General features: G+C 39.4%; 1 protein-coding gene across 2 annotated transcripts; it reads right to left on the bottom strand.

Moving 5' to 3' along the window:
- Positions 1-7,383: 7,383 nt before the first annotated feature.
- Positions 7,384-10,148, bottom strand: LOC150006498 (regenerating islet-derived protein 3-gamma-like). 2 transcript variants are annotated; one of them, XM_090280348.1, is made up of 6 exons: positions 10,089-10,148; positions 9,685-9,871; positions 9,020-9,138; positions 8,680-8,817; positions 7,928-8,054; positions 7,384-7,646 (listed from the first exon to the last, which is right to left on the bottom strand). In XM_090280348.1, exons 2-6 carry the CDS (start codon positions 9,758-9,760, stop codon positions 7,579-7,581), a joined length of 528 nt encoding a protein of 175 aa, XP_090136474.1. In that variant the 5' UTR covers positions 9,761-9,871; positions 10,089-10,148; the 3' UTR covers positions 7,384-7,578. The 2 variants fall into 2 exon arrangements, with proteins under 2 accessions (XP_090136474.1, XP_090136473.1); XM_090280347.1 differs by having other exon boundaries at positions 9,685-9,868; positions 10,089-10,132.
- Between the last annotated feature and the right edge of the window lie 4,104 nt (positions 10,149-14,252).

The following is a 14,252-nucleotide window of genomic DNA, read 5'->3' as shown; positions in this document are numbered from 1 at the left end:
ATTTTTTTAAAGCAACCTGTGAATGAGATCTCTTTCTTAGCTTCCCTTTCTGGTAGTTCATTATTGATATATAAAAATGCAACTGATTTCTGGATATTTATTTTGTATTCTGCTACTTTATTGGATTTATTTATCAGTTCTCGTAGGTTTTTTGTGGAATCTTGAGGGTTCTGTACATACAGTATCATGTCATCTGCAAATAATGACAGTTTTGCTTCTTCCTTTCCAATCTGGATGCCTTGTATTTCTTTTTCTTGTCTGATTGCTGTGGCTAGGACTTCCAGCACTATGTTGAATAAAAGTGGTGAAAGTGCATATCTCTGTCTCATTCTAGATTTTAAGGGAAGTGCTTGTCATTTTTGCTCATTGCGTATGATGTTGGCTATGAATTTGTCATATATGGCCTTTATTATGTTGAGGTATAGTCCCTCTATTCTCACTTTTCTGAGAGTTTTTTTTATCATAAATAAACATTGGATTTTATCAAATGCTTTTTCTGCATTTATTGATATAATGTTGTTTTTATTTTTTATTTGTTTGTGTGGTGTATCATGTTTATTGATTTGCAACTATCGTACCAACCTTGTATCCTCAAGGTAAATCCCACTTGATCTCTGTATATGATGTTTTTAATATATTGCTGGATCCAGTTGGCAAATATTTTGTTGAGAATTTTAGCATCTATGTTCATCAGAGATATGGGACTATAATTATTATTTTTTATATAGTGTCTTTATCTGGTTTTGGAATCAGGATAAAACTGGCCTCTTAAAATGAGCTTGGGAGTCTTCTCTACTCTTGAATTTTTTTTGGAATCGTTTGGGAAGGATAGGTGTTACTTCTTCTTTGAATTTTTGGTAAAATTGACCTGTGAACCCATCGGATACAGGACTTTTGTTTGTTGGGAGTTTTTTTTATTACTGCTTCAATTTCACTAGTTGTAATCTGTCTGTTCAGATTATCTGATTCTTCCTGATTCAGTTTTGGAAGACTGTATGTTTCTAGGAATTTATCCATTTCTTCTAGGTTGTCCAATATGTTGGCATATAGTTGTTTGTAATATTTTTCTATAATTTTTTGCATTTCTTTCATATCAGTTGCTACTTCTCCTCTTTTATTTCTGATTTTATTTACTTGGTTCCTCTCTTGTTATTTTTCTAATCAGGGATGACAACAGGGTCAGACTTGAAAATTCTCTCTTATAACATTTTCCTTAAGTGTGGCATAATTTAGGCTTAGAATACACCAGCGATAAGTAAGATCTGTTCATTACAATCTAAGAGGCACCAGGGTCCTTGATTCTCAGAGGTTATTATGATACAAGAGGACTTCAGCTTCAGCCCCACATATTTCATCCCCTGGAGGCTAATTGTACTGGTTTACTTTGTCTGTGTAAAACAGTTTCCACTCTCATTCATGCTTTTGGCAAAATTTGGTTCTTTGCAGTTGTAAGACCAAAGTCCCTTATTCTTGCTGGCTGTCAGCTGAGGGACCACTCTTGGCTGCATGCCCTGGCATGAGGCCATCTTCATCTTCTAAGCCAGCAATGGCACAATGAATCTTTCTGTTGCTTTAAATTTCTTGACTTCCCATTATGTTGTCAATCAGAGAAAACTGCTTTTAAATGGTTTGTGTGGTTAGATGAGCCCACTTCAATAATCTCCCAGAAATTTCCCTTTTTTATTGACTCATGGTCAACTGATAGTGACATTAATCATGTATTCAAGAATCCCTTTTGCCATATAACATCACATACTTTAGGAGTTGATATTTCCTCATGTTTACAAGCTTTATTTAAACTCAACGGGGGATATTATAGAAGGTTAAAGGTCAGCGGGGGTCATTAGAATTCCACATAGCCTGAATTTTCTGGCTATTCATGCTTCCCTAAGATGGACCTCACTCAACCTTTTATAACGAACATAATTTCCTTATTCTTATACAAAAGCACCTAAAGAACTTGAGACCTGAGAAAGTTTTGCTGTAACTTGGCATGTACTTGCCTGTCACCATTCTCCTCTACTCTCCCAACCAGCCCCTACTTGTATAGGACTTCAGTCCTAAACTGTTTCTCTCCACTCCTATGTCCCATGAGGGGACACAGTTGGACCACACAGGTGCCTTCACATGCAGTGGGTTATGTAATAGCAAAGGCATGTGCTCTATAATTATGGTACAGGAACTCAGGAAACCTGAATCTCTACAGTGGGTATTAAGCAAATCTATGCCTTTATTTTATTGGAGAATAAACAGGCCTGTTTTCCTTCAGTCTGGAGGGAAATACTATCTCTATTTCCAAAACTGGAAATAAACCTTCCCTTTGCTTTGGAGGGAGATCCCATTTCCATTTTTAAAAGCTCAGTGCCTCTGCTTGCAAGAAGTGCCCAAACTTCAAGACCAAGTGGAAAATTGTTTCTTAAATTTTCTCTGAAAATTCTTTTTCTTTTTTTCATCCATACAACAAGAGGGTATTTTTTCACTCGTGAGAGTAAATGATTTTTAGAAAAATATGACTTGTATGGGTTTAAGAATCTGGGTAAGGGCCTGGGAAGCTGGCAGCAGAGAGATGCTGAGCATTTGACAATCTTTGAAAGGATGGAATTGAAAAATAAAGGCACACAAAACATTATACATCTAGAAAACATTTATGATGCCCATAATAAATACTAGTACTTAAGGTATCACAGGCATATTCTGTAGGCAGCATCTCTGGTTAAATTTTCTTGATTTTTTAATTCATCAAACTCCACAGTATGTGTATGTCCCTCAGTGCAATTTTTTCAGCCAAACTTTATATAAGAAAATTTTACACATGCATTTCCAAATCTCCACATAAATTTTTTAGTAAAATTACAAGTGGGCTGTCTCGGGTTACATTTCAAACACAATTGATAAACTATCAGAATTACATGTTCTTTTAAAAGAATACTAAGTGTCAACAAAGGGGCCAGATATTGCCGGTGCAAAGGGAGACATTATTGGGTCATGGCATCTCATACAAATTTTTTTTTAAAGGTTTTAACAAACTCATTAATTGCCTGCCAATCAGAAGGTCAAGTTTTTAAAAGTTTTGCATTTGAACATGATCGTTTACAACTTGTATATGGATATTTATGTATTTTAGAGAACTTGGTTGTGCCATTGGAGTGGACACCTACTTTATCACATTTTTAAAAATTTAAAATAAGCTCACAGGTAGAATTTTTACACTAATGTCAGATTTTCAGGGAATACCTACAGTTGGATTCAACTGGAAGAATTATTATCCTCTTTATTTTTTCATCCTCACCTGGTACCATCACATTCTACATAGGTAAGTACTGCTCATTTTCATGAGTTTGGCGGAAAAGAAAAAATCAGGAAATTAAATGGCTGTCAGTAGGACGAATGTTCTGTCTACTCGTTTCTGCTTCTCTCTTCCATGAATCTCTTCATTATTCCAAAGCCTGATTTCCTTCATCCTCTTTGGGCTACTGCCTCCATTAAAAGATCTTTTCCTCATGCACTCTGCTTCTCAGGTACATAGGAACTGGGCACCTGTGAGTACCTAGAAAATCATAAAACTCCACCCTTGCATAAAGGAAAGCCGGCATTGATTGTGGGGAGGATTGATTTTGGGGAGGATGGCTTACGTAGGGCATGGCAGCCTGTGCCTGGAAGAGCCTCTTCCCACAGTGGGGGTCTCTCTGGCTCACACCACCTGTGTTCTATCTGTGCCCTGTTTGTTCTACTCACCTGCTAGGCTTTGATTTGAGCTCTGCCCCTCTCTCAGGTCCTGTGATGACAAAACTCCCCATCTGATCTAATGCGTGTACTCAGGCTGCACAGTGAGTTGGTAAATTAGAAAGGAGATCCTTCATTGCCTCCAACTCCCACATGTACATTTCACAAATATGAAACATTTAAGTGTAATTTATAGTGGTTAATATTCAATTCAATACCTGTAACTCAATTTATTAAACTTATCTGGTTTGTTGAATGTTTCTGTTATGTTTTATTTTCATTTTAGAAAAGATAGAAATAGATATTCTTTTAAATAAATGTTTAAAAATGCTCATGATTGTTTACAATGATGTTTCATATTGTTTTCATTTTAAGAGAGTCATAAGGTACTTCTTTCTGAGAAAATAGCTGGCAGCAAAAAAGTGGTTATGAGTTTCTTGCATTTTAAGAAGTTACTGAGCACTAGTTGGTTTATAGACCAATATAGACAGAATATGTATATTAAGTGGTCTTCTATCAATAATAGTTCCAGATAAATGAAATATCATAATATCTAACACATACTTAGGAGACTAGTAATTAGAAAAAACATGACACATTTACATAATTACATATGAAAAGGGAAACTACAAAGGAGCATTCACAAGGTAAGCTGGCAAAGAGAACTTAAAAGGTACAACTAAAGGTATAAGAAAAACTGTATATGATGTCAGGTCTCAACAGCAAACTAACTATAAGAAAGTGATTGATTCTTGAGTTGAAGTCTGCCAAATTTGGGATGACTCCCCTCTCTGGACATGCCTGTGTTTTATTCTTCCAATGATATTAATATGGCAATTGTTGGTTTCCAAGAGAGAGAGAGAGAGAGAGAGAGAGAGAGAGAGAGAGAGAGAGAGAAAGAGAGAGAGAGAGAAGACTTAGATCATTTTTCACATTCTTTAACCCCAATTCATTATGATGTCAAGTTTTATCTACAGTAGTTCCCCTGCTTCCTTACCCACAGTTTCTCTTTCTTAAGTTTCAGTTACTTCAGTCGACTGAAGTCTGATAATATTAAATAGAAAGTTTCAGAAATAAACAATTCATAAAATTTAAATTGACCACCATACTGAGTAGCGTGATGAAATCTCATGCCATCCCACTGCATCCAGCCCAGAATGTGAAGCATCCCTTTGCCCAGTGCATCCGTGTTGCATACCCTACCTGCCTGTTAGTCACTTAGTAGCCAACTTGGTTATCACATCCACCTTCTAAATATCTCAGAGCCTGTGTTGAAGTAACCCTTATTTTACTTAATAGTCACATTTTATATAACTTTTATTACAGTACATTTTTATAACTGTTCTGTGTTAAGATTATTGTTGTTAGTCTCTTACTATACCTGATTTATAAATTAAGCTTTATGATAAGTATGTATATATAGGGTTTGGTACTATCTACAGTTTCAGGCATCAACTGGGAAACTTGGAACATGACCCCTGTGGATAATGGGAGACTACTGTATTTCTAATTTTCTGTCTGAATGTGTGTATGTTTATATTCCCTGTGTATCTACCCAGTTTCATTACTCTGTTTCCTAATAGCACCCAGTTGTTCCACTGAGGGAAATCTCTCCTTCTGTCCTTCTAAGACTACACCTTCCTGGGGTTTGGTTAACAATGATCACACTCTAAGATCCTAGACAGTTTATAATTTATATGATCCAAACAAGATAGTATGCACTCTTTTCTCTAATAATGGTTCAAAGATGTGCAGCAATTCAGGCTTCAACCACCAGCCCATGACATTCCCCTGGCCATCGTGATTTGCTCAGGTTTGTCTAAAAAAAAGTAAACCTCAAGATTTTTCCTTCTGCTATTGATGAGGAATCAGTAGCCCCAGGGGCTGCTAGCAACTATCTTGAGCTGTAAAAGGAAACCAGCAGAGGGAAACAGCATACAGACAAAAGAGCTCAGACAAGAACACACCAGAGAAATGATACCTGAGCCCTGAGTGACCTGAGCTCAAAGCCTACCTTACTCTTTTATTGTTTTCGTTAAGTGATCCAGTAAGTACCTTTACTTCTTGTTATTTATTTATTTTTAGAGAGGGGGGAAGAGAGAGAAAGAGGGAGAGAGAAATGTCAATGTGTGGTTGCCTCTCGTGTGCCCCCAGCTGGGGACCTGACCCACAACCAGGCATGTGCCCTGACTGTGAATCAAACTAGTGGCCCTTTGATTTGCAGGCCAATGCTCAGTCCACTGAGCCACACCAGCCAGGGCAAGTACCTTCACTTCTAAAAGTCAAATTATGTTGTGATATTTCTAATTTATAAATACAAATGTCCTATCTTGTTCTCTGGTTCTCCCCTTGCAAGAACAGGATCTGGTCCCATAGCTGTGGTGGCTTACCTGCCATTAAAGGGAGAACTAAAAATCAAATAGGAACTGACACAAGCACAGTCACTGTGAACATTTCTAACCCATTTTATGAAGTTAACCAGGGCAGAAAATGAAGACCCCTGGTATCATGCAACCAGAAGTTATTTAAACTGATGGGAAGATGTTTCCACCTAAAATGCTAAATGGGTTTTTAGTCAAGGCAGCCTATCTTAGAAAAAGCAAAAGAAATTTAACAAACATCAGTGAAAAAATGACTCTGCCATTTATCTCATCTATTTATTTGAGAAGGAATACTTTACGTGATGATGTTGTAGTGGTCCTGGCCCATACGAATACTTTTGTCAGTGGTCTCATATGACAATTTCTTTTCCATATTAGGGAACTGTCCTGGCATTTTTTTTTTCCACAGTAGAAACATGTGGTTAGGGAGGAGCAGTGATAATGCAGAAAACAGAAAGTGGTCTTGAAATATAAAAGTACATAAAAAGTCTGTGGCTTGCTTTCATTCAGGTAAAAGAAATTTTTTCAAAAATATTTTTAACTTTAAAAAAATTTATTTTTATTAAAGTTTATATTCAATATTATTATATTTTATTTATTTTTCATTCAAAAATTATCACTAGAAATCCTGCCAGACATTGAAGCCCTCCGAATTTCAACCTAATTGAGGCCAGAATGTTTTAAAGCCCTAAGACAGAGGGCTGGGATCCATTTTCACAAGTGACCTCTAGGGACAAAGCATCACATAGTTTAATGAACCAGCGCTCCCACTCAAACAGTTTACCAGCCCACCATGGCATGGTAAGTACAGAAATTAAAAGATATTGGAAAATTTTATAGCAATTTGACAGATTATTTTTATATCTGTGAAAACTAATGTATTTTAATTGTTTTATCCAAATTTTGTATGTATTCATTTTTATTATACTTTCATAAGAGATTAGAGATTTTTTTTAATTTAAAAAGAAATTTTAAAAAATAAATAAAACCAGTTGCTTCATCTAATAAGTTTAGGAAGTACTAAGGCTGTTTGAGTCATACCACCCGGCCTTTGAGAATGTGTGAGCAGCAGAATTGTAGGAGAGCAATGTCTTCATATGTAACCTAAATCCTACATGAGCAGGGCTGACACGCTTCATCCCAAATGTAGAATGTATAGTTAGTCATTTCACAGGGATGGGTAAAACTGGGCAGAGGAAAGACCCACAAAGTCTCCACCCCCACCAATTTCCTCCTCTTCAGTGCCTATCAGTGAGAATGAAGCACACAAGACAGGCAATTTCAGACCACATTTTTATTAATGCTCTTTGAAAACTCACATTAGTTAATTTAGGGAAGAGCCTGAAATAAAGGTGGAAAGGAGGGAATGTCAGAACGAAGTGGTCAGGTAGTCTCTTCCTGGGTGAATTTTCTCACTTGGTCCCATGCCCATGATGAGCTGCATATGAACCTCAGGTCTCTAATCCCATCTGACCTAAGCCTTGAACTTGCAGACGTAGGGTAACTTCTGATAACAGCTATAATCTTTCCATGACAGATATCCTGGGAAGACAGAAAAGCTAAAATGAATGGGGCTAGTGGAGCTTGTGACCCAACAGAGAGGCACCCCAGACTCTGGCCTAGGATTCAAAGCCTCTCTCTCATCTCCACCAAGGTCCCACTTGAGGGGAAGGAGACCAAAAAAAAAAGGAGAGAGGAGAGGGGATGGGAGAAGACAAACTAATATTGTCTTTCCCAGTTCAGGAGGATTCCATGAAGTTCAGGCCCAGAAATGGGGGGTGGGGGGATGAAAAGGCTGGCCAGAGGTAGCTCCTTTTTCTTACCTGAGCTTCGTGACAGACTCCCACAGTAGCCGGGGTTTGCAATGCTGGCAGGGTCTCTCTCCCAGGCAAAGTAATTCATCACATCATTGTTACTCCACTGCCATCCACCTGCATTGGGCTCATAGCCCTAGAGAGTAGAGAACAGAACCAGGTAAGGTTGTTGAATGGCTATTAGGGTTTTTGCACAATCCTCTCTGATGGATATTGATTCCCCTCCTCAGCATGTGGAATTGGTCTGCTATTTCAGATGTTGCCACAGAGCTTTCCTCTGAGAAATCCTCCATAAAAACTTTCTCCTGTGGGCAAATCCCAAAGCCAATAATCACAAACACCAATCGTACCACTTAGAGGAACACGTTACTGGCTGGACAGTAATTGGTATATTTCTGATTACCTCTGAACCTCAAAGACAATGTCTGTTCTGGAGAGGAAAAAAAGTATTTTATCTTCATTTGGGATTCCTCAGCACAGTATGTGTAGACTCATAAACTCAGAGAACTGAATTACAAAGTTTCATGTGTAAATTATGTAAAAAACTTGAAAAGAGATGGATTAACTTCAAATGGAGATTAGGATCCTCCGCAAAACTCAGCTCTTCATTTGTCCTCCAGTTCCTACATTTACCCCAGATATATCCTAGGATCCCTGCGCTCCAGGGCTCTCTATCTTATTTCCTGCAAAGGCACAGGGGGCAGGGAGTAGGCCTGGGGAACAAGAGCAGCTAGAAAGGTAATGGACAGATTTTACCGCACCTGTGTGGGATCATGAAGCCCAATCCAGACATATGGGCAGGTGTTCAAATTGTTCTTGACCAGAGAGGCCAGGAAGGATGCCTCAGCTCCACTGAGGACAGACACAAGGGATCCTGAGGGTTGCTTCTGGCAGGTCAGCTGTGAGGGGAAGGAAGGCTCTGAGGAGGAACAGGGAAGGCCAGTGGGGGAAGCACAGGGCTAAGGTAGGTGAGAAAAGGTGTGTGAGCAAAAGATGGGGGTGCTCACTGTTACCCCCAAAAAACTTTGGAGAATGGAGACCCCTTCCCCATCTCTAATTGAATTTCCCTCATCACCCCTAACTGCTAATGCACCTACTCACATCAGCATCATTCCAGGATTTTGGATTCCTAAACACAGCATAGCAGTGGAAGCCAAAAGCATAGGAGCCTTGGGGACAGCTGATCCGTGGAAAGGGGAGTTCTTTTTTCAAATCTTCACCTGGGGTGGAAGGGAAAACAGGAGAGGGATGGAGTGAAATGAAGAGCATAAATGGGTGTTGGGAAGTGACCTTGGGTAATATCTGTGAGGCCAGTGTTTGGGGAAGTAACACCAAACTCTTGACTGCCTCTCACCATTGCCAACACTTTCAGGATTTCTTGATCTTGAACCGGACCCAGTAAATGGGGACCATCTCTTTTTGTTCTTCTTTTCCTCTTTATTCAAAAGTCCAACACTTACCCCACTCTGAGCTGACCGTTCTCACACTGGGTCCTCTAATTATTCTTCCCCTTATATTACTATTGACCTCTCCTGTTTTCTCTCTTCACCCTGTCAGTATAAATTAGAGCCCACTGACAAAGAGGAAATGATCTCATTCCACTGATAATGCATCACTGTGGTGCCTTCCGCCAGGAAAAACCGCAGACAGTTTCATTGTGTGAGGCTACACCTCACTGCTGCCACAAGCACCACACAGGAGGCATCCTCCTCTTCTTGGCCCAGAGCACTCACAGTGACCCAGTGCTAGAGGCAGAGAACTCTCACCTTGCACCTGGGACAGAAGCATCAAGCAGGACAGCAGCATCCAGGACGTGCTGGGGAGGGCCACGGGAGGCAGCATTGTGTCTGTGACTTGAAGAAGCAATCAGAGCTCAGGAAAGTAGTATGCTCAGAGAGAGGGCCTGCAGAGAGCCCTCTGTGCTCCCTCTTGTCTTTTCCTTTGGAGAGTCTGCTGGGAATAAATTGATCTTGTGACATCTATTTCTTTCTATGATTCTGGAAATAATTGGAAAATCTGTACCCCCTACTACCCCTGAGGTCTCACAGGACATCCTTAGCTGAGCCTCAGAGCTCCTATGTTCTCTGAAGACTAACATCCTCCTAAAGCCTCCCCTTAAATGTGTGAGGTGAATCCCAGCCATGGCTCCCATCTCTCAGCTCCCACTCACCTGTTTTGCAGGTCTCTTCAATGGTTGGTCAAGTCAGGAAAGACTAGGATTTTATAAGAGGATTTGAGGGTGGGACCCTGAAATGAGTAACAGGAATGTGGATAGCGGGAAAGGGCTTGGCATTTGCTCAAGGAGATTTGTGTCATGGGCAGTTGTCTCTTCCCGGCAATGGCTGGGAATTGCCACAGCTGTTCTTTCCCCTCAGCAGGCCAGCACTTTGCTCAGGAACAGGTGACATTTGCTCTTTCCACTGCCTCTTTCTTGTTAGGGGCCTGTGGCGCAATGTGGTACCAATGTTTAAGAGAGCCTCTCCTGGAGTAGTTCTTTCAGTTGTTATCTCAAAAGCTCCCTTCTATAAACACACACGTGTATTTCTTTCTATCTCGCACTGTAAAGTTGAATGAATCACCGGTGTATTACAAGTGGAGGTGAGTATGGGAATCACAAGTGTCACAGATTGGTGAAGACGGAGAAGAAACTGAAGCTAAGAGTACCAGTGAAGGTTCAGAGTTGACTCTTAAACATGGTAGCCAGTTTTAAAGAGAATTATCCTTTATTCAGAATAATCTGACAAGTTAATAGACAGGCCAATATTTAAAGAAAAATGACATGAATAAATTTGCCTTGCCAGTCATCTGGGAGAGGGATAATGGTAATACTGTGATAGAATAAGAGGCAATGAAGGAATTGAAAACCTAAGGACAACGGCAGTCAAATGATGCAGAGCTAAAGGAAGAATGAATTAGGCTCAAAAAGGGGTCAGAGCAGGAATTGGATAAAATTGGCAATGTGATCCTATATTGCATGTAAGTTAGACCTCTACTGCATCAGGATGGTCACTACCCTAAACTGCTAACAACGCATTACAAGACTGTCAGTTGGCTGCATATAAATGTTATTTTTATTACCTTCTTACTGGGAGAGTTACCTGGTTCATGTGGAGATACTGAGAAAAGTTCCTTAGTCAAATTTACTTCTGAGTTGGCAATTTTGCAACTAGGAGAAACATACTATGTAGGTCAGGTTCAGTTTGGTCAGCCTGGGAAAAAATTATACTGGGATTTTCTATAGACCCTGATTCTCACACTATTATTACAGGCCAGCTTGTCTGCAGGTGTCTACTGTAGGGATGCATAATGAGATCATTCAATTAAGATTATACTTGTTTCATGTCCTCAGAATCCAGGTCAACAGAACCCACAAGTAATCTAAAAAGTAATATAGCCAACAGATCCTTTTGTTAAAAAGGAAAGAATGGATTACTTTACAAAATGTATACAAAAGTATGTAAATACAAAGACACATCTAAAGGAGAGTTCATTGAAAATTAAAGTTTAAAATAATGCCCTATGCAAATATGATAGTTAAGATGTTTTGGGAAGTAACTTTACTACATTAAAATAATTACTTGAGAAGATGTGAATAATAGCAATCACAAATCCAGAATGGAGTATGTTCTTGAATTCCCAAAAAACTCAATGTCATGGAGAAAATAAACCATTTTAGATTAAAAGAACCTAAAGAGATATAGCAACCTAATCTAGTGAGTAAATTTTAATTGAGTCTTTATTAATAAAGTAAGTTGTTTGAGGGACAATTAAGAAATATAATTATAGAGACTTCCGGCCAAGATGGAGGCTTAGACGGACGCGCTAGGTCTCCCTCTACAACTAGAGAGGAATACAACTACTTCAAAACAAAGGATAACTAGAAATTCCAGAAAATAAAACTACACGGAAGCCCAACATATGAGGTTATAAACCAGCGGCGCCCTTTGGGCAGGTAAGAGCAAAAGAGGGCAGCGCTGTTTGCGGTCGCACCAGGGACAGCGGCGGGGAGAACAATCCCGGCTGCAGCCGAACCCCCAGCGACCCCAGCGCTGGGAGAAGCAGCCACCACATCACCTTGAACAGTGAGGCCCAGGGGGGCGGGAGGACGGATCCCGGTCTCCTAGCGGAATAACTGTGTGAATCCATCTTGGACCCCCGCCCCCAAAGAAAGCGCCACAGGGCTGCGAAATAGGTTGCGGACAGGCAGGCGCCTGTCGCTGGGTTGTGACGACAAAGCACCACGGCGCAGCAAGAAAGGCTGCCGAACGGCGCCGGTCGCTGGGTCATTACGAGTACACAGGCACTGCCCCCTACAGTCGGCCCAAGAAAACAAAACGCATCTGTCAAAATGAGGCAGACAACTATAGAAATCCCGGTGGCACAGCTCACCAGGCAACAGATAGAGAACCTGACAGATGAACAGATAAGAAACCTGTCAGAGGCTCAGTTCTGGGCCATTGTTATCAGGTGGCTTACAGAATTCACAAAAGATCTGGAAAAAGATGAGAAAGAAGCGAAAAACACTCATAACGAAAGGAACAAAACCACATACGAGACAGATGGTGAGGAAATAAAATCCAGAGTTCATTTCAACAAACCGGAATATGGAGAAGGAACAAGCAGTCAACCAATGCAGCGAGAGGAAATGGGAAGCAACGATGAGAGGATCAGAAACCTCTGGGACAGCTATAAAAGGCCCAACATAAGAATCATTGGTTTGCCAGAGAACGAGGAAGATGAACTAGAACTTGAAAAATTGAGTGAAAATATAATAAAGGAGAACTTCCCAGACTTGGGGAAGGAAATAGACTTACAGGTCCAGGAAGCACAGAGAGTTCCAAAAAAACTGGACCCAGGGAGAACCACTCCAAGACACATTATAATCAAAATGTCAAAAATTAAAGATAAAGAGAGAATCTTAAAAGCAGCAAGAGAGAAGAAAAGAATTATGTACAAAGGGGTCCCAATTAGACTATCAGCTGACTTCTCAAGGGAGACCCTGCAGGCAAGAAGGGGCTGGCAAGAAATATTCAAAGTAATGAAAATCCAAAACCTACAACCACAAATACTCTATCCAGCGAAATTGTCATTCAGAATAGAAGGACAGAGAAAGTGTTTCCGGGACAAAATAAAACTGAAAGAGTTCATTAGATCCAAACCACTGTTATATGAGATGTTAAAGGGACTGGTTTAGAAAAAGGAGGATCAAGACAATGAAATCTAAAATGAAAACTGCATCACAAGAAACAACAGAAGCTAGGGAATTGAAACAAAGGCAAACTAAACAGGCAACAAGAGTGGAAAAAGAACTATAGGTACGGGGAACATATTGGGGGGAGGTCAACAGGGAGGGGGAATGGGGAGAGGGAGGGAGATGATATAGGAATTAAGGATCATGGTAGGAGGGAATGGAATAGACAGAGAGAGGTTGAGAAGAACTGTATGCACAACTAATGGACATGATCTAAAAGGGGGGGACAACTGGAGGGAGGGGGGCCACCGGGTGGAGGGGAGCAGAGGGAAGGGAAATTGGCACAAATGTAATATTATAATCAATAAAACACATTAAAAAAAAGAAATATAATTATAGATAGATATTTTGTAATGCCAGACTTAAATTTTCTTTCTTTTGATAATGGTATAATAATTAAATATAGGATTTCCTTATACTTTTAATATTTATGGTGAAATATTAAGAGATAAAGTGTCATGATGTCTGCAACTTGGCTTTAAATTATTCAAAAAAATGAGTGTGTGTTTATATGTTTGTGTGTGTGTGTGTGTGTGTGTGTGTGTGTGTGTGTAGAGAAAAGAGAAGAGAGAAAGAGAGAGAGAGAAAGATATGAGCCAAGGACAGAGAAGCAAAGAAAATGCTATAAAATGATAACAATTACTGAATCTAAGTGGAAGATATAAGGGTGTTACTCATACTATTCTTTCAATTTTTTTGCATGTTTAAAATTTTCCAGTAGAAAGTTATAGTTTAACTTACATGTTCCCTATTAATAATAACATATATTTTCCCATTATTACCATAAACTAGAAATAGCATAATAGAGCAATGTGTATGGATAATTATACATTAAAAAGAAATTTTAAGAATTTAAATAAAATATTAAAGTATCATAAATAAATAATAAAATATCTGAAATGTTTCATGGTTGGGCTACCTGATTTTTGGCTATGTAAACAAATAAACGAATACAAACAAGGAACTCAGTATTCAGTAATCAATATTAAAAAATCAATATCTTGTGTTCAACCAGAAAAAACTCATGTCAGTCGAGTTAAAACTTTTTCGTGATCATACTCCACCTTTCAAAACAGAGATTAA

Source organism: Furipterus horrens, unplaced genomic scaffold, assembly GCF_987537825.1.
Source record: "Furipterus horrens unplaced genomic scaffold, mFurHor1.1.pri manual_scaffold_6, whole genome shotgun sequence".
Lineage (NCBI taxonomy): Eukaryota > Metazoa > Chordata > Mammalia > Chiroptera > Furipteridae > Furipterus > Furipterus horrens.
The sequence above is the reverse complement of the archived record's forward strand: the minus strand, read 5'-3'. Positions and strand labels throughout refer to the sequence as shown.

Coding starts and splice junctions, on each gene's coding strand:
- LOC150006498 (XM_090280348.1), bottom strand. CDS start 9,760: ATGCTGCCTCCCGTGGCCCTCCCCAGCACGTCCTGGATGCTGCTGTCC. Junction 8,818..9,019: donor AATCCTGGAATGATGCTGAT/GTGAGTAGGTGC, acceptor TTCCCCTCACAG/CTGACCTGCCAGAAGCAACC. Junction 7,647..7,927: donor GAGTCTGTCACGAAGCTCAG/GTAAGAAAAAGG, acceptor CTGTCTTCCCAG/GATATCTGTCATGGAAAGAT.